At 42.1% G+C, this 19,577-nt stretch overlaps 1 protein-coding gene across 1 annotated transcript; it reads left to right on the top strand.

Annotated features, from left to right (window-relative positions):
• Positions 1-6,219: 6,219 nt before the first annotated feature.
• LOC145404440 (Na(+)/citrate cotransporter-like) lies at positions 6,220-16,165 on the top strand. Its single transcript, XM_080275958.1, has 11 exons — positions 6,220-6,318; positions 6,959-7,208; positions 9,476-9,606; positions 9,840-9,967; positions 11,629-11,880; positions 12,122-12,241; positions 12,579-12,812; positions 13,164-13,243; positions 13,783-14,051; positions 14,256-14,393; positions 15,999-16,165. Exons 1-11 carry the CDS (start codon positions 6,220-6,222, stop codon positions 16,128-16,130), a joined length of 1,833 nt encoding a protein of 610 aa, XP_080132084.1. The 3' UTR covers positions 16,131-16,165.
• The last annotated feature ends 3,412 nt before the right edge of the window (positions 16,166-19,577 follow it).

Below are 19,577 nucleotides of genomic sequence, written 5' to 3'. Positions count from 1 at the left end.
TTGATTTGATTTGAAGAGGACAGTGGGGGGTAATAAGCAAAATAAATAGCTAAGGAAAAGGTGTTAGGGAGCTTCCATATACCGATCTTTGTGTGCCAAAGTCGCTTTGTTGGGACTGGGCTCTGTCAGTTTGAATATCCCAACACCTTTTCCTTAGTGATTTATTTTGCTTAGTAGACTTTCACTCCCTTCTTCGTGTTACGTCATTCCTTCCAATATCGCAACACTCTGCTTCGGTAACGTGCAAAATGATATTAACTAGCCATATCCAGGAATAAATCGCTAAGGAAGAGGTGCTAGGGAGCCTCCTCACCCCACGAGAATACGGGCCTGATGTTACTGCGTGAAATTCTTAGTTATGATAAAAATAAAAATACATATAAATATAAGTGTATTGGTATTATCGTCTGTCTATTAACCTTGTGTACTAGAGTCTGTTTTCATCTGAGGGAACTGGGCCACTCTTAGCTGGAAAATCTCCTTGGTTGCTAGTCAAATTTATCCTCCAGTCTTACTAGGCCACCCTCAGCTTGAATGCTAAGTCATGGTGGCGTGAAAATAGATAAGTCTTAGCTATGAGGCAGAAATGAGTCTCCTTGGTTACTAGTCAAATTCATCCTCCATTCTCACTACACTTGGCCACCACATAAGATGAGGAGGTAAGGGATCTCTGTCAGGTTGGAACAGAGCGAATATATACTCCTTTTTCTCTAACTTGGCCTAAAATTTATCACCTACTTCTTGGATGCCGAGTTGGAACAATAGATTAACACTAGAATATGATAATAGTCACAAAGAAGTGCTGTGGAAAGGATGTAGAACCACTGCGTTTTTTTTTTTCTGCATCTGACCTGCAACGTATTTCACGGAACCCAGTGGCAGAAAAAGACAGTGCTTTGGCCCTACATCCCATTCGTGGCACTTCTTCTTGATTAGCATCGTATACCAGTGTTAATCTATTGCTACAACTCAGCATTCAAGATGGAAAGGTGATAATATTAGGCCAAGTTAACGTAAAAAAGAATAAAACTATAACTGACCTCATCTGCTGCCTAGGTGGATGAAAATTTGATATGTTTTTGTAAATGTAAATAAAAGTGACTGCTATCTTGCTGACTCGGATATCGGAGGAGGAAATTTAATAGCAAATGGTGTTTTTGATGTCGACTGCTTTATTCATGACTAGAAGAATACATGTTAATTTCTGTGTGTGTGTGTGTGTGTGTGTGTGAGAGAGAGAGAGAGAGAGAGAGAGAGAGAGAGAGAGAGAGAGAGAGAGAGAGAGGAGAGGGAAGACAATATAGCGTTTCTCGTTTTCTTCCTATCTGCGACCCACATTTTCTGTACATCAAGGTGAATGAGATGAGTAATTATATATGAAGGATTATATGACGCGTGTGCCGTAAACTAACTTTATTATTTGACGATCTTAATAATAATGTGAAATAATGAAAAGGCTGTAGCAGAGTTGAGTCACAGATGTCATGATTCAGTGACTGCCCTTCCATTCATCTTTACACACACACAATTGCTTCCGAGGTCAACTGTCCATTATGTGAATGGAATGGATGTATGGATGGATGACTGAGTGGAGAGAAAGATGGATGGATGAATAGATGAATGGATGGGTTAAGAGAGGGGATGGTTGGATAGATAGATGGATGAATGGATGGATGGTTCTATGGTTGGCTGGCTGGCTGGATGGATGGATGGCTGGATGGATAGGCAAACTGGTAGGCGGATGGATGAATGAATGGATGAACCCTGGATGCACAGACAGATGGATAAATGGATGAACTGAAAGGATGAAAGAAAGATGAGTAGAAAGACAGTGGATGGATGAGGAGAGAGAGGGAGGGAGGGAGGGAGAGAGGGATGGAAGGAGAGAGGGAGAGAGGGAGGGAGGGAGGGAGAGAGGGATGGAAGGAGAGAGGGAGAGAGAGAGGGAAAATTAGATGAGGGGAAGGGAGGGGAGGGAAGGGAATGGGGGAGATATGACGTAAGGGAGGAAGGGAGAGAGGGAGGAAGGGAGAATGAGAAGGGAGAGGGGTAGGGTAAGGTAGGGAGGAAGAGAGGGGAGGTATAGGGAAGTAAGGGGAGGAAGGAGGTGCCGGTGGGGGACTTTGGAGAGAGAGAGAGAGGGAGAGAGAGAGAGAGAGAGAGAGAGAGAGAGAGAGAGAGAGAGAGGTGAGAGAGGGAGGGAAGGAAGGAGATGGAGAAGGGATGGAAAGGGAAAGACAAGGACAGGCAAACAGTAAAGTAGGAAGGAGGAAGGAGCTGGAGAGAAGTGAGAGAGAAGAAAAACGCAGGAGAGAGGAGAGGAAGGGGAGGGAGAGAAGTGAGGAGAAGGAGGAAGGGGGAGAAAGAGGAGGGAAGAGAGGGAGGAAGTGGAGGGAGGGGTGGAGGGGGAGGAAGGTAGGAACAAGTCAGGAGGTAAGCAGGTAGGAGCATATCAGTAATAGCCAGACAACGACGGGACTCACATACACAAAACACACTCACTCATCACTACAAAAAAGGTGCGTTTCTCCTAATTATCTCACCTGTGCGTACCTTAACGACCCCTAACTATGTCCCAGGACCTCGAATCACCCCTCCACTACGCTCCTACGCCCATACACAGCCCCATTTTTACGCCAAATACGCCCAAATCGTGAACATCGAAGTATCTGCTGGGTGTGTGGGAAAAGTGTGTACATTGAAGGTCAGAGGATTGGGATTTACCTGTTGCTCGATTCTCTCTCTCTCTCTCTCTCTCTCTCTCTCTCTCTCTCTCTCTCTCTCTCTCTCTCCCAGAACAGTGAAGGAAGTGCCGATTCAATAAATACACCCAACCAGCGTGTTTGAATTTCGATGGATGGTGTTTTATTTTCATCACCTCCTACAGGTTTTTTCTGTTTATTGATTTTTTAATTTACTCATTTATTTATTCATTTATTTGTTTTTGTTAGTTATTTTTTTGTTTGTATTTGTTTATCAATGTACCAACCTGCGTACAATACCTATCTATCTATCTATCTATATCTATCTATCTGTTTATTTATGTATCTATCTATTTATTTATTTATTGCATCTCGAAATCTGCAACATTCCAAGGTCAAACGGAATTTTACATACTGTACTTTACGTGACGCCTTATACAGGGTGGTCTGTAAATAACACTCCGCTAGTAACTCATTTGGCGGTACCCTACGTGTGGCGGACATGGCTGAGTCTGCTGGTGTGGGCGTGGGTGAGGCAGTGGGAGTAGGAAATGAATGAATGAATGATGCAGTGTAGAAACCGATAACGCTGACTGAGCCGTTGAAGGGGGAGGGCAATATATGAACCACCCTATACAGTAACAAAACCCGTATTCTCTTCACGTAACAAGACTCCCTGACACCTCATCCTTAGCGATTTATTTTTGGATATGACCGGTTAATATCTTCTCGTACTTTATTTATGCAGACTATGACAATGTTAGAAGGATTTGTATAACAGAACAGGAGAGTAAGGTGTCATGAGTAAAATAAATCTCTTAGGAGATGGCGTCAGAACACAGAATAGGAAAGTAAGATGCAATAAACAAAATAAATCACTTAGGAAAAGGTGTTAGAAGGATATGAAAAACATAGAATAGGAAAGTAAGGTGCAATAAGCATAATACATAGCTTAGGAAAAGGTGTTAGGGAGCTTTCTTAGCCTACCGGGATACGGGTCAAAATTCAGCATACTACTCCTCTTATGTCTTTCACCTTCCTCCCTGACGCATCATATCAAAGGGAATCATCTATGGCCAGAGAAACATACCAGGCCTCTCTCAGCTTTGGAATATTAGCCAGCAGAAGAAAGTGACAAGTAGAAGAGGTGAAATATTACAGAGAAACATACAAGCCTCATTCAGCTTAGCAATATTAGCTAGCAGAAGAAAGTGACAAGTAGAAGAGGTGAAATATTACGGCAGAGAAACATACCAAGCCTCTCTCAGCACTGGAATATTAGCCTGGAGAGGAAAGCGACAAGCAGAAGAGGTGAAATATTACGGCAGAGAAATACCAGTACCAAGCTTCTCTCAGTTTAGGAATATTAGCCAGCAGAGGAAAGTGACAAGTAGAAGAGGTGAAACACGCCAAGCCTCTCTCAGCTTAGGAATATTAGCCAGCAGAGGAAAGTGACATGAAGAGGTGAAACATGCCAAGCCTCTCTCAGCTTAGGAATATTAGCCAGCAGAGGAAAGTGACATGAAGAGGTGAAACATACCAAGCCTCTCTCGGCTTAGGAAACTACCCAGCTAAGGAGGGCGCGAAGATGTGAAATATTATGCTAACTTCTGTGCCTGAGTGTAGGTGAGAGCGGCGGTTTGTTTTGTTATTGTTGGATTAAGAACACTCTACACTGAGTGACAAGTCAAATGGTTTCCTGTGCACCAGGAAACCATTTACTACGCTGAGTGGTAACCATATTGCCAAATTTTGGCGCCTGTTGGTTTAGTGGGTAATTATTGCGTTCCAATCGGATTGAGCTGGCGAAAGTTTATATCCAAGGGGTGGTTGGGGTTGATTGCTCATGTAATGCCACTCAGGGATGAGTGAGGCTGGTCACTCTCATCTTAAATGTCGGGACCAACTGCCTAGCCCCGGGCCCCTACGCTCCTCATGGGGCAATGTAGGATTGGATGATGGATGGATGGATGAAGAATTTTACCTTCGTCTTTGAGAGACTTTTATTTATAAGATATTTAAGAAGTGTTTATAAAGTGATTTGGAGATGAACATACACACACAGACACACACACACATACACACACACTCACAAGATAAGTAAGTTACCATTCGAATATTTTTATTTTATCTATCTATCTATCTACCCACCTATCTATCTATCTGTCTATCTACCTACCCACCTATCTATCTATCTATCTATATTTATTTATTTATTTTTGTTCGTGGGACTACCGTTGATTATCAGAATTTTAAGTGGTATAGAAGGTTTCGCAACACTTCTTTCATGGCTATTTATTCTCTTACGCTGAATCTTAACACTCTCTTGCATGTCATTTACGCTTCTTTAATATCAAGAGAGTCTGCATCAGTAACATGCAATCCGATTCTGAGGTGTAGTGTGTAGAATAATTCGTCGCGGAAGATGGATTGCGAAACCTCTCAAATTACTGACATTGCGATCCCTCCACATGCTGTTTAATTTCTCTCTCTCTCTCTCTCTCTCTCTCTTAGGTAGCTCAGTGTGCCTCTCCACCTCTCGTACGGGGTGTCGCTCGCCGCCTCACTCCTCCCCACTGAACGAAACGAAGGCAAAGCGACGAAAATACAATAAAAAGACAGAAACAGAAGGAACACTGATAATAAGAAAGGTAAAAAGAAAAAAAAAACACTCAATATTCCGTGTGAGGCGTAGAGGTCCGGGGCTAGTCTCACGTTACTCAGAATATAATGGAAAGTGAGTCTTTCCAAAAATGCATAGAACATAGATCCGCATTCTCGTCGGTTAACTAAGCTCCCTAACACCTTTTTCTTAGCGATTTATTTTTGAATATGGGTGGTTATTACCCTTTTGAACGTTATTTATACGGAGTTGGTTATATTGGAAAGATTTATGCAAAACAGAATAGGACGGAAAGGCGTAATAAGCAAAATAAATCGCTTAGGAAAAGGTGTTAGGGAGCCTCCTAAACCGACGCTAATATATTGGTGCTGTGAACCCTCTCAGCACGATGACCTCAATATTAGGCGTATTCTTGCTAGGAGAACCCATTATTATTATTATTATTATTATTATTATTATTATTATTATTGTATATTTTTATCTGCTACATCTATATTCTAATTTATTTTTTAGTAATGTGATGTTTTTCTTTCGCAGATCTGATAAGGAGGACAGAAGAGGAAGAAGAAAGAGGAACTACAGAAGAAAACAGGAAGAAAAGGGTCTCTCTCTCTCTCTCTCTCTCTCTCTCTCTCTCTCTCTTTTGTCAGTGTATATATTTAATCATCTTTCTGTCAACCTACTTACCTACCTACCCATTTACCTGTCCATCTGTCCACCTATCTGTCCATCCATTTCACCTACCTACCTACATCCCAATCTAATTTATTTGTTTTTATCTATCTGTATATCTATCTATCCAGCTATTTATGTACGTATCTAATTTGTCCATCTATCTATCACTTTATCTCTAGCCATTTATCTACCTGTCTATCTATCTCTGCCACCTACGCTATGGATCTGTGTCGTTCCCTAAGGCCTCCCCTTCTGTTCTATCTCGCCCTCCTCACCCCCATAGCCCTAGCCCTCACCGCAGCCCTCCGCCCTCCATCGGTAAGCATCGTCATCATCGTCATCATCATCGTCATCGTCATCGTCATCATCGTCATTTGTCTAATCATTGTCATCGTCTTTTTTTTTTTTTATGCAAGGAAGAAGGAACCAAAGGCCAGGATTCCGCTAGATTGTTCCCTCCAAGAAAAAACAAAAACAAGATAACAGAGAGCCAAATTCAAGATCCGTCTAGTCACCATCTTCGTCAGTAGAGTCATGGTTGTCGTCACTGTCATCGTCATCATCGTCATCTTCTTCATCTTTCTCCTTTCTTCGTTTTTTTCTTCTTCTTCTTTTTCTTTTCTTCTTCTTCATTTTCTTCTTCTTCTCTTCTTCTTCTTCTTCTTAGTCTTTTTCAACTCCACATTCTCATCGTCGAACTCATAGTATGAATTCTGTATGTACGGAGTTTATATAAATCCATTCATTAGCAACGGATATATTAGTGTTATTCTGGGGTCTTAAATCACCCAGAAGAATAAGTAGCTCAGTAAACGGTGCTACGGGGCCTCTTTCCCCTCCTACAGGAGACGCGATGTGGTGTGGTGTTGGTAATAATGGCGGTTTTTTGGATCAGCGAGACAGTCTGTAGAATAAATCGCTGAATAAATGGTGTTACTAGCCTCTTTCCCCCTTACAGGAGACGCGATGTGGAGTGGTGTTCGTAACCATGGCAGTTCTCTGGATCAGCGAGGCAGTCCCCCTTGCCGTCACAGCCCTCATTCCCGTTTTCGCTTTCCCCCTCCTCGGCGTCCTGTCCACGGCGACTGTCTGCGGCGTCTACCTGAAGGACTCCAATGTCATGTTTCTTGGGGGTCTCATCATGGCCGTGGCGGTAGAGCATTGTGGGCTGCATAAGAGGATTGCCCTGTTCGTTATACTGAGATTAGGTGAGTATGGATGGATAGAAAATAGATGGATGGATGGATTGATGGATGGATGGATAGAGAAATGGATGGATGGATGAATGATTGATGGATGGGTGGATAGGTAGGTAGATGGATGGATGGATGAATGATTGATGGATGGATAGGTAGATAGATGGATGGGTGGATGAATGACTGACTGATGGATGGATAAGTAGATATGCTGATCGATGGATAGATGAGTAGACGGATTATATAGGTAGTAGTAGAGAGAGAGAGAGAGAGAGAGTGAGAGACCTTAGACTAATATTTCTTGACCCTTTTCAGCAACGGCCCATATTATAGAAAGAACAGCCAAAGCATTCGCCCATGAATACATATCACCTGCCATCACAAAAAAAAAAGAAAAAAAAAAGATCATGAATATTTGCTAAGTAAAATGGTCGCAATTTACTTCAAAATGTAATCAGTTCAAGCCACATATTCCGTGATACTGCCCACGAAGTTTGAACGTAATTTGCCCACTTGATTTTGAGATGTTTTGGTAACAGATACACATTAATAGTAAGGCAAGTTTAGCGATCCATGACGTCACACGGATAAATTTTCACCTGTAATTAATCCAGGTGTGCATAGAGGTGATGGCGAAATGATTTATTGCTGATATGCCGGCCTTAAGCTTCCTTTCCGAAAATTTGAAGTGAGCACCTGACATGACTTTAAAATTCCATGATCTTTTAGAATTTGCGTTTATGGATAACTTTAAAAATAAGAGTTGGTGCATACAAATTTTGGTTTATGCTTCCAGTTTATATATGTATACGATTTACACACACACACACACACACACACACACACACACACACACACACACACCACCTTGTCCCAGGCATTCAGACATAGCCCAGTGATTTCTTGACGACTTAGCTTCACATCCTGGTCGTGGGTGGTAACTGTGCTGGAATGAACCCCACCTTTTTGCTGACAAGAATGCTGTGAGATGTAAAGCGACTTTCACTAGCTTCAGTCACTGTATCAGGCAGGGGTACCACACAACTCGCCTGAAATAATCATCTGCATTATCAGCAGGTACATTATTTCCACCTCTCTGACGAGCTGCGAGTTTAGGAATGCAGAGATCAACATCAACTGTGTGGACCAAATTCTGTGCAGTAGTGTAGGGACCATAATCTGCATCCTTTCATTCATCTGTATTTCTCCAAGATTGTATTTTTTTTTTTTTTCATAAAAATGACACCTTCAACTGCATCCACCAGGTCTCTCCCTTTCTCTCTCTCTCTCTCTGACCGGTGGGGAGTGCATCGCTCCCATCCCCCCCCCCTCCCCGATCCATCCCTGACTGTTATTAATAGTAAATTACCAGTTTATCTCAGTAGTTACACTCCTCTGGTATGCACATGCTTGAGTATTACCTTTCACTTCAAGCAGTGTGCAGTGAAATCTCTATTCATATGGTTTAGAAATTCTTTTTCTATTCCAGTCTGAACTCTTTTCCCAGAAGTCATTCCACCTCTACAGTACTTTCATCCAGTTCTGTTTTATCAATTTTCGGACTGCTTACTCCTCTGTTTTTCTGTCTTATCCTAAACTGTTCATTTACCTGGTACGTGTTGGTCTCCATTTCTAAATATTTATCTCATTACTTCCTGTGTGTCATGAAGTGCTATGGAAAAGATGTGGAGCCGTAGCACTGCCCTTACCTGCCGCTGAGCTACGTGAAATAAGCTGCAAAGAAACTCAAATCTGGGCCAAGTTAAGGTAAAAGTACTGTAGGAGTGATTTTCGTCCTTTTGCAGTCTATCTCCCGTAGCTCAATGCCGCAACAAAACACTGGAGCGACCCTGTTTTGTTTTCATAGCACTTCTTCGTGACTAGCACCACATTGAAGCGTTAATCTCTTGTTGACAGCTCAGCATTCAAGATGGAGAGATGGCAATTTTATGCCTAGTGAAAGTGAAGAGAGTATAGTCTTTATAGAAATGCTTAGCTAATATGAAGTATGTTCAAGGCCTATATTTCTGGCTGCAACTATACTCTGTTCACTTTAACTGGGTGTAAAATTTCTGTCTATCAGTCTTGGATGTCAGGCCGTAACAAGAGAGTCACAGAATATAGACTAGTCACGAGGAAGTGCTATGAAAAGTATGTTGAATCATAGTATTTTCTTCGTCTGCCATTGAATTACAGGGAATAGACACAGAATATATATAGGCTACAAAATACAGGTATAGAAAACCGGTGTATTTGCTTTTTTTTTTTTTTTCGGTCAGGTCAGAGTGGGCGTATGCTGATGGCGGGGTTCATGGCGACAACAGGCTTCCTCTCCATGTGGATCTCCAACACAGCCGCCGCCGCCATGATCGTACCCATTGTGGACGCGGTGGTGCAAGAGCTGGCCAAGGTAAAAGCAGGGCAGGGCAGGGCAGGGCAGGGCAAGGCAGAGAACGTATGTAGGTAAAGATAGATATGGAATTTGTCCTGGTAAAATTACACTAAGTTACGTTAGACTGTATTGTATTAGTTCAGGCTTTACAGACAGATAGACAAATAGATAGATAGATAGATAGATACAGAGATAGATAGGCAGATAGACAGATAGGTAGATATGAGGTTGAACTGCTGACATGCCCGCAGATAAGGTCAATGAGGAAGCAGCACCAGCGGCGTTGGCGAGGTGAAGTGAAGGGAGAGGCAACGGGAGAGGAGGACGTGGAGGGCTGGAGGAGTCACGCTAATATCATATCAAAGGCGAACAGTCACACGTCAGTACACACACACTTTATTTTAGTAGTTCATTTACATACTTTTACTTTGTGTGTGTGTGTGTGTGTAGATCTTGACAGTCACGTAGTCTTTCCCCCAACCTCCCTCTCCCTCCCTCTCTCTCTCTCTCTCTCTCTCTCTCTCTCTCTCTCCCCACAGCTGGTTATCTCTTTAATTTCTATAATATACACCTACCACAGCTTCAGTCGCTCCCAAACTCTCTCTCTCTCTCTCTCTCTCTCTCTCTCTCTCTCTCTCTCTCTCTCTCAATCTTGGTAAGGGGGACTCGTGTAGATTCGAATTTTTAAGAGGCGATTTAAGGTTTGGGGGGAGGATGGAGTGACTGTTTTTCTACCTCGTCCTCGTCTTCCTTCTCCTTTTCTTAATTGTGCTTCTCTTTTTGCTTTTCTTTCTTTGTAGTTGTTGTTGTTGTCCTTCTTCTTCTTCTTCATTTCATTTTTTCTCCTCCTCCTCCTCCTCTTCCTCTTCCTCACTCTTCTTCGTTTTATTATTATTATTATCATTATTATTATTATTATTACTATTATTATCCTGGGGTAAAAAGTGAGAGTAAAAAGAGCTTATAATTGTTGTGATCTCAGGCTTATCTCGACGTAAACCCGGTGGACTGCAGGCTGAAGACGCGTTTTTTCACCTCAGTCTACCATTCTCCTTTCGGGGGATAGGGAAGTGAAGGAATCTTATATAAACGGGTAGTGGAGCCCCCCCTGTTATATCAGTGCCACCACGTGAAGGCGACCCTCCCCAGCATCATTTTAGCCCTTATTCTCATCCCTTTAATAACTTTTCCCAAGCGATTTATTTAACCTAGTGCACCTTGCCGTCCTCTTCTGTGTTACTTAAATCATCGTAATATCACCATACTCTGCATAAATAAAGTACAAAACGAAATGAGCCGGCCGTATCCAAAAATAAATCAGTATGGAAGAGGTGTTACGGCTGATCGAGAGGGACGCCTTCATGTGGTGGCACTGATATAACCGGGCGGATCAACTAGCAACAAGCCTGATTTATGCCACAAAATCAGGGTTATATAAACAAGGCGACTTGTTTCGTTCGTCATTATATTTCGGCTCGCACTTTCCCGCGCTTTTCGCAATGTCGTCATATTCGTGTTTGGTTTTTAGCAGTTATTTTCTTTTTGATCTTGTTGTTTTTCTTCCTCGTTTTCTTCTTTTTCTTCTACTGCTTTTTTTCCCACTTCTTCGTCTTCGTCATATTCTTCCTCCTCCTTTTCCGCTTCTCTCTCTCTCTCTCTCTCTCTCTCTCTCCCCGGAAGAAGAGACAGGGAGGAAAAGGGGAATGAAGGGAGAGATTAAAGAAGCAGGGAGAAAGGAATGAATAAGAAAGTAAAGGAATGTGGAAAAAAGACAGACTGATAGATAGATAGATAACATAGATAGGTAGGCTGACAGATAGATTGGTAGGTAAGATAGGTTGGGAGAGAGAGAGAGAGAGAGAGAGAGAGAGAGAGAGAGAGAGAGAGAGAGAGAGAGAGAGAAAATCACAATAAGAAAAAAAAACGAATAAAAAATAATATAATGACCAACTATTTCATTTTACCATCCCTCACATCGACTTAGGAAAAAAAAAAAAAGAAAGGAAGAGGATAAACTGCTATTATTTCCTTCCATTACAGAGACAGCAACAGGGACGGAACAGTAAACCTCGAAATGTCCCCCTACGCTGAGATACCGGAGCCGGAGGGGTCGAAGGAGGAACTTGGAGAGATGGAGGAAGGAGAGGGTGCTTGGAAGGAGAGAGAGGACTCGGAAATGAAGGCGCTTAGGCAAATGTTCTTCCTATCCGTGGCCTTCGCAGCTAACATAGGAGGCACGGGCTCCCCCCTTGGATGTGGCCCTAATATTGTGCTGATGGGCCTGCTGCAGAGGTAAGGAGGAGGAGGAGGAAGAAGGAAGAGGAGGAGGAGGAGGAGGAGGAGGAAGAAGAAATGAGGTAAAACAGAGTAACTATGGAGTAGAGGCAGAGGGAGAGTGAGGAAGAATTACAAACACTCTTAAGATGTGTACCGAATATTAATGCTGATGGAATTGCTGTCTATCTACCTACCTAACAGCCTATCTATCGATCCACCTACCTACTTATCTACCCATCTTCCAACCTCTCCACAGCACCTACAGTCAACCCACGGGCCTAAACTTCGCTACGTGGCTCCTTTACAACGTGCCTGGTCTGGTGGCGTGCAGTGTGGTGGGCTGGGTATGGCTGCAGGTTCTCTACGGCCATTGCAGGTAGCCTCGTAACTCCTACCGCCTTCATTTGTAGCCCAGGACATACTGTAACACCTAACACTCGATCTCTGTCTTCTTTGTTGGGTTTGAGTTTTTGTTGGTTAAGGTATATGTATTTTAATGTTGTGTTACCTATCTGTCTGTCTCTGTTTCTCGCTGCCCCCGTCTCTCTTTCTGCGTGTGTGTGTGTGTGTGTGTGTGTGTGTGTGTGTGTGTGTGTGTGTGTGTGTGTGTGTGTCCTTTAACCATAACCACAACCATTAGCCACAATCCTTAACCACATCCATCAACCACACCACTAACAGCTTCCAAGTAACCACACGTCCCATAATCACAGAACAAACTGCCAATCGCTACTGAAGGGGAGGAAGACGAATGAGGCAGCCGAGGAAGAAGAAGCGGCAATCAGATGTGTGTTGGAGCAGCAGTACTACCAGCTGGGGGCCGTATCACGCAGGGAATACGTGGTGCTGTTGTCCTTCGGTGCTGTGGTGCTGCTTTGGCTGTTCAGGGCCCCGGGCTTCGTGAAGGGATGGGCGCAGCTCTTCACCCGAGCCTTTGGGGACCACATGTGAGACAGACAGATAGATAGATAGACAGATAGATAGAGGGACAGATAGATAGACAGATGGAAGGGCAGATAGATAGATGGATGGATAGACAGATAGGTAGACGTGCATTGTAGGGACGGCTCAGTCAGTGTTACCAATATCCGCGCTCAATACAAAAATAAATAAACATTCGTACAGTTATCAAAAGCAAAAATAACTAGTCACTTGCTGGTCACGAAGAAATAACACAGTCTCAAACCCACATCAGTACACCCCTCCTCTTTCTTCTCTCCTCCTCCTCCTCCTCCTCCTTCTTCCATTTCACTCCCTCACGTCATCCTCTTTCTCAGCATTCTTCTCCCTCGTTACAGATCAATTCGCCCGGCCACCCCCGTCATGCTGATGGTGTACCTCCTCTTCTGCATTCCGTCTGGCAGGGGGCGTAACAAAGGTGAGAAGCTGTTTGGGTGCTCAGTGGCTCGGTCGATATGGCACTGGCCTCACGTTCGCGGGATGCTCTGGAATCGGTTCGAGCCCCAGTGAGTGCCAGTGAGTTTGTGGGATGGGGTCTTACAAGTTAACACCTTTTCATAGACTAATCTTCCACGCCATCACTTCCTTTGAGTAGCCATATTTAATTATCATAAAATATCACGCCTGTTTCAAAGTGATGTATAGTTTACCCTGTACGAAGAGCGATGGCTTTGTACACATGTCAAGAGAAAAAAAAAAAGGCAACGGCTTACTAAACTTCTGTGATTTACAGTATATTCTTGCAGTCATCATCAATTGTCTATCATGTCCTCCTTCCTAAATGGAGCCACACTTCTCGCGTACCTATTAGTTATGGTAATAGTAGTAGTAGTAGTAGTAGTAGTAGTGGTAGTAGTGATAGCAGTAGTAAGCGTAGGCATTGCTACTTTCCTTGACAGTGACTGTTAGTGTTGCTGTTACTGTCACTGTCCTTCTCATCACCTTCCCCATACACAGATGGTCGTATGGAAGGATGCCTCACGTGGGAGGTTGTGTCGCGCCGTGTTCCGTGGGGCGCCGTGATCCTGCTTGGGGGAGGTCTAGCTATGGCCAAGGCTGCCGACACCTCAGGGCTGTCTGCATACCTCGGGAGACAGCTACAGGTCCTTCAGGTGTTGCCGAAGGAGGTTGTGGCCCTCATTCTCACCTTCCTGGCCGCCTCACTCACAGAACTGGCATCCAACACCGCCACCGCCTCCGTCTTACTGCCTGTCGTTAAGGATCTGGTGAGACGGGATGCGGTTCGGATAGATTTAGTTAGGTCAAGTTAGGTTATTACCCTGCTGAGACAGAGTAATATAAGTAATTCGTCTCCAGAGATACGAGAATTATATTAGCCCATCAACAAAAGCAGCAGTGTCAACTACAACAACTATCCTCTCAGTAAAATTAATCATCTCTGGCTCATTACACTCTTCTTGCACCTTCAGGCGGTGGCACTGCACATCAACCCGCTGTACCTGCTCATCCCCACCACCACCTGTTGCGCCTTCGCCTTCATGCTACCCGTGGCCACACCAGGCAACACCATCGTCCTCACCGCCGCACGCATGACCACGCAAGAGATGGTAAATGAGTAACTATGCTCTGTTCACTCTAACCTGGCGTAAAATTGACATCTCTCCATTTTGAATGCTTAGCTGTAGAACGAAATAAACACTAGACTCTGTGCTAGTCACTAAAAAACGGATATCAAATGTAAAGGCAGTGGGAGGAGTGAATGAAAGCTTCAAAAAAAAAAAAAAAAAAAGTGGACCCTCATGGAGGCGATTTGTTTGTGGCCACCTCTTCTGGGATTAAATCGTCTCATGAGATTGATAGATAGAAAGATAGATGGATAGATGGATGATAGATTGATAGGTAGATAGATATAGATTTTTATTTATTTATTTATTTATATCTTATTGATTGATCTACTTATTTTCAATATAGTTACTTTTTTATTTCTTCATGTACAGTATATCTGTATCTATTTTTTATATATAATTTAGATACGGATTCATTCAGTACATATGTATCTATTTTTTTTTATATATAATTTAGATATGGATTCATTCAGTACATATGTATCTATTTTTTTTTATATATAATTTAGATATGGATTCATTCAGTACATATGTATCTATTTTTTTTTATATATAATTTAGATATGGATTCATTCAGTACATATGTATCTATTTTTTTTTTTATATATAATTTAGATACGGATTCATTCAGTACATATGTATCTATTTTTTTTTTTATATATAATTTAGATACGGATTCATTCAGTACATACGTATCTATCTATCTATCTATCTATATCTATCTATCTATCTATCTACCTATCTATATCTATATCTATATCTCTATCTGTCAGTCTATCTATCTATCTGTCTATCTATCTATCTATCTCTCTATATGTGTATATATATATATATATATATATATATATATATATATATATATATATATATATATTTTAGATACAGGTTCATTCAGTACACCCACACCTTAACCCTATAACGACAACACCATACATGTCTAAGAAATAATTACAGTAAAACACGTAACGGTGACATGGCGCGTGAGAGGAACAGAAACTAGCTCCTTAATTCCGCATCACAGCACCAGAGGCAAGGTACAGACTTTTCATCTTATTTGACTTCGAGATGTTTGCCGGAGTTAAGATATAGATTTAATTACTGTTTTAATTTCACTAACAGACACGTACCGGCGTATTATGATAAAGGAAAATATTTGATTATGGTATGTTATTTTTAAGATGCGTGCCGGCGTTCAGATAAAAGAAAAAAGACGATTATTGCATTGTTTTTATCTTAAATTGTGTCGGTACTGTAATAAAAGAATATAGAATTACCGTACTATTATTATTTTCAGAAGGGGGCAGGCGTAGTGATAAATGAAAAAGACAGATCTTACTTCCAAATTCGAGCTAGCGTTGTGATAAAAAAAAAAAATGACTATAAGATTCTTTTTCCTTTCAGATGCGTGCAGCAGTGATGATGAACGTAAAAAAAAAAAATTATCACATTTTTTATTTTAGATGCGTGCGGGCGTGGTGATGAACGCAAAAATGTAATTATCACATTCCTTTTGCTTTCAGGTTCGTGCGGGCGTGGCGATGAACGTTAAAAAAATATATATATATATCATTATTTTTTTTATTTTAGATGCGTGCGGGCGTGGTGATGAACGTGCTGTGTGTGTTGGTGGTGAACTGCATGATTAACACGCTGGGGGTCTTCCTCTTTGACCTTAACACCTACCCATCGTGGATCAACTCAACCACTACTACGATATGACTGTGGCTGTTTCGTATTTTTTGTTAGTCCTTCAAAGCCTTTATTATTGTTGTCATTTTAAGTAGTAGTAGTAGTAGTAGCAGTAGAAGTAGAATTAGTGGTAGCAGTAGTAGTAGTAGTAGTAGTAGTGGTAGTAGTGGTAGTTTTTGTTGTTGTTGTAGCCGCAGGTTCATCTGATACGTGAGCCCAGTGAACTGCAGACTGAGGTTGCCCTTTTCATGCAGTCCACTATCCTTTGGGGGGGAATAGGGAGGGAGATGAGGGACGTCTGTATAACCTGCCATCTCCACCGCCCACTTACATCCCTGCCACCGCACGAAGGCGCCCCTCTCCAACACCACGTCATCGGAGTGAAGGGTTAAATGATAAAATCCTCTGGTGGTTGCATGAATAAAAAAAAAAAAGCACATTCATCTAGTTTTCATATCTGCATTTTAAATCGTGTTCTCGTTGATGCAAGAGGGTGTGTAGCACCTCTTCCTTAGCGAATTATTTTTGGATATGGCTGGGTGATATCCTTCCGTACGTTATTTATGCAGAGTGTGGTGATATTGGAAGGATTTATGTAACACAGACTAGGACAGTAAAGTGTAAAAAGCAAATTAAATCGCTGAGGAAAAGGTGTTAGGGGGCTTCCTTATCTGACGGGAATACGGGCCCTAGGACTAAGCTGAATAAAAGCGCCGGGCGTCAGTTGGAATAGAATGCTGGAGTTGCTACGATCATGAGAGGGTATTGGAACTGACTCAATTGTGGGTCAGTGTCCTCTTGTTTCTGGTGCAAATTTTGTGATAGTAAAAAGCAAAAAAACAGTCTTAAAATGAAATAAGGAAACTAATTCACCAAAGAAAGAATGCTACGAAGCCCCCAATGTAAACAACAGTGGCTTCAAGTACCGTAACGTATGGTTGTGAGGGACGTGATGGAGCTTTTTTTTTTTTTTTATTTGTATGTGTATAAAACATGTATGGTGTATATATGTTGTATAAATTAAAGGAGAAAATTAAATGTATGTTGTATAAATATTGTATAAGTTAGAAAACAAATATATTTATTGACATATACTGTATACAACTTCTTCCTTCCTTACCGCGCGTTTGTGTTGTAGGCTTGGAGATTATAATTACATTTTATTTTTTTAACTTCACAAATATCTCTGTTGCCTTTCAGATCAGATGGTTGACAAGTGTAACCAAACTTGTGTGTTGATTAGACTAGTAACCAAGGAGACTCATTCCTAACTCAACTAAGGCTAATAGAAATTCGTGCATCCGTGACATACAGTAGTATTAGAATTGTCGCCCCAAGCAAAAATCACGGGTGCGGTAGTTGTAGTAATAGTAGTAGAAGTAGTAGTGGTGGTGGTAGTAGTAGTAGTAGTTGTTGTTGTTGTAGTAGCAGCAGCAGCAGCAGCAGCAGCAGTAGTAGTAGTAGTAGTGGTAGCTGTTGTTTTTGGCCAAGGTTCGTCTGAATGTGAACCAAGTGGGCTGCAGGCTGAAGTACATCTCTGCTGTCCACCATTCGCCTTCTGGGGGATAGGGAAGTAGCTAAAGGACATTTGTATAACCAGGCAATCGAGCCGCCTAGTTATATCGGTGCCACCACGTGAAGGAGTCTCCAGCACACAGAGGCAGTAAAACACAAGTACACACGGATATGACGATTTCTGACCAAGCTTGAGGTGAATCCCAGGCAAAGTGTGTCGATGATGGCAGGGGAGCAAAATATTACAAGGTCTTTGGATAAAACTTGAAGACTAACAGGCATTGGTTAATATTAAGAATATGGTAAAGAGAAACCAAGCAAACCGGAGAAGAATAGCAGTGGTTCCAGTAGGCTACGTAAAAGAGAGTAACTATTGGTTGTACATATGTGTTCGAGCATCTTATTGGGCCTATACAGGTATTTGATGTTATGGTTTAGGCTATCGGTTCCAGTTTTATTAATGAATATTTTTTTTATCTGTCTTTTACGTCTTCAGGTTCAATCACGCCTGGAGTAAAATTCAAGTCGACAAGGATGCCAAGCCCATCTGAAGGTGGGGCCTGTCCCTTTTTGCCCAGAAGCCCACGATGTTGGTCACGGAACATCACACGGCCGAACACAAAGGCTTCAGTTCCTCAGTATCACTCATTCCTATCACATTTTATAATAATTTCCTGCAAGTACTGTGACTATCGTAGAGCTGTCCCGCAAACAATGATTTATGTAAGTGGAAAATATACATGAGAACGAAGGAAAACTCCAGTAAAAAAAAACCTAGAATTTTGAAAGCCTCGAAGCAGCTTGCATCCCTCGAATCAGACAAATGTTCAGTCTGAAGGAGTTTCCATGGATGCCTGACAATGCTCCACGCCAGTAGCAATATTTACAACATAATACTTGTCTTCGGAATTATCTAAAATTCTAAATTATTGAATATCTAGCTGGTTCCCTGTCATATGTCTGTGTTCAATATTCTCTAGTGCAAAGTCTGTATGTTCGTCCGCGTGTTGTCTCGTAAGCAAAGCTGTGAATCTCAGGGTAAAAAGGAACTAGGGCCTCACCTTCAGGCTGCAAAAATACATTTCAGGCTCGCCAAAGTATTTCCCTACACCCACAGTTTTGAAGCAGACTGTTTTCTGCTTACTCTTAAGTTCTTTAAGGTAACTTTTTTTTTTTCGAGTTTAATTAGGCCTGAAAATATTGTAGAAAGTTCGTTTCGGAATGGCAGTGACAGACTCCTCCCTCGTCTCTTTCTCTAATCATCCCCTGTCTCCCCTCCCCCCATCCGCCACCTCCCCCAGCCTCCCAGACCCAATCTCCTTTGTTCCTCTCCTTACCACACTTCAAATACACTATTTTCTACCTAATCTGAAGTGTTCTAAGAATAAATGGAACCTATAGAGGCTGAACTACGAGCTGAGAAAATTATTAGAAAATTTCATTCGGATTTGAATCATCAGACACCGCCAAGTCTTTCTCTTTAACCTTCCTCCCATTTCCCTCACCCCCCCATCTCCCCCAGTCCGTCCACTCTCCCATGTCCTTCGTTCCTACCGTCCTCACATTGTTCAAAAACACTATTTTTTGCTTAAACTGGTGCTTTAAGAATAAGTGGAATCTATACAGACTTAATTATGACTTTTTATGAGCTGAAACATTGAAATTTGCAGAGGCAGACACCACTCACGTCTCTCTTACCCCCCCCCCCAGTTACCCAAACTCCTCCATCCCCAACCTCCCCAAATCCCTCCAACTACTCCACCTCCTTTGTTCTTATTCTTACAAAAGAATTCAGATATATTACTACTTTCTACTTGCCCTGAAGTACTGCAAGAATAAATGGAATCTATGCATGGTTAAGTACGAGCTGAAAACATTATTGGAAAGTTTTGCCTGGAACTGCAGGAGCAGACACAACATCTGCTTCCTCATTCCTCCCATCCCCTATAACCCCAAAGACTC

This window comes from Coenobita brevimanus, chromosome 63, assembly GCF_032717465.1.
Source record: "Coenobita brevimanus isolate Jiangsu-jjx chromosome 63, ASM3271746v2, whole genome shotgun sequence".
Lineage (NCBI taxonomy): Eukaryota > Metazoa > Arthropoda > Malacostraca > Decapoda > Coenobitidae > Coenobita > Coenobita brevimanus.
Note: the sequence above shows the minus strand (reverse complement) of the source record. Positions and strands in the feature narration are given on the sequence as shown.

Excerpts from the sequence above, each read along its gene's own strand:
- LOC145404440 (XM_080275958.1), top strand. The coding sequence starts at position 6,220 with ATGGATCTGTGTCGTTCCCTAAGGCCTCCCCTTCTGTTCTATCTCGCC. Across the intron at positions 9,607-9,839 it reads TGGTGCAAGAGCTGGCCAAG|ATAAGGTCAATGAGGAAGCA; the intron begins GTAAAAGCAGGG and ends ACATGCCCGCAG. Across the intron at positions 9,968-11,628 it reads TCAAAGGCGAACAGTCACAC|AGACAGCAACAGGGACGGAA; the intron begins GTCAGTACACAC and ends CTTCCATTACAG.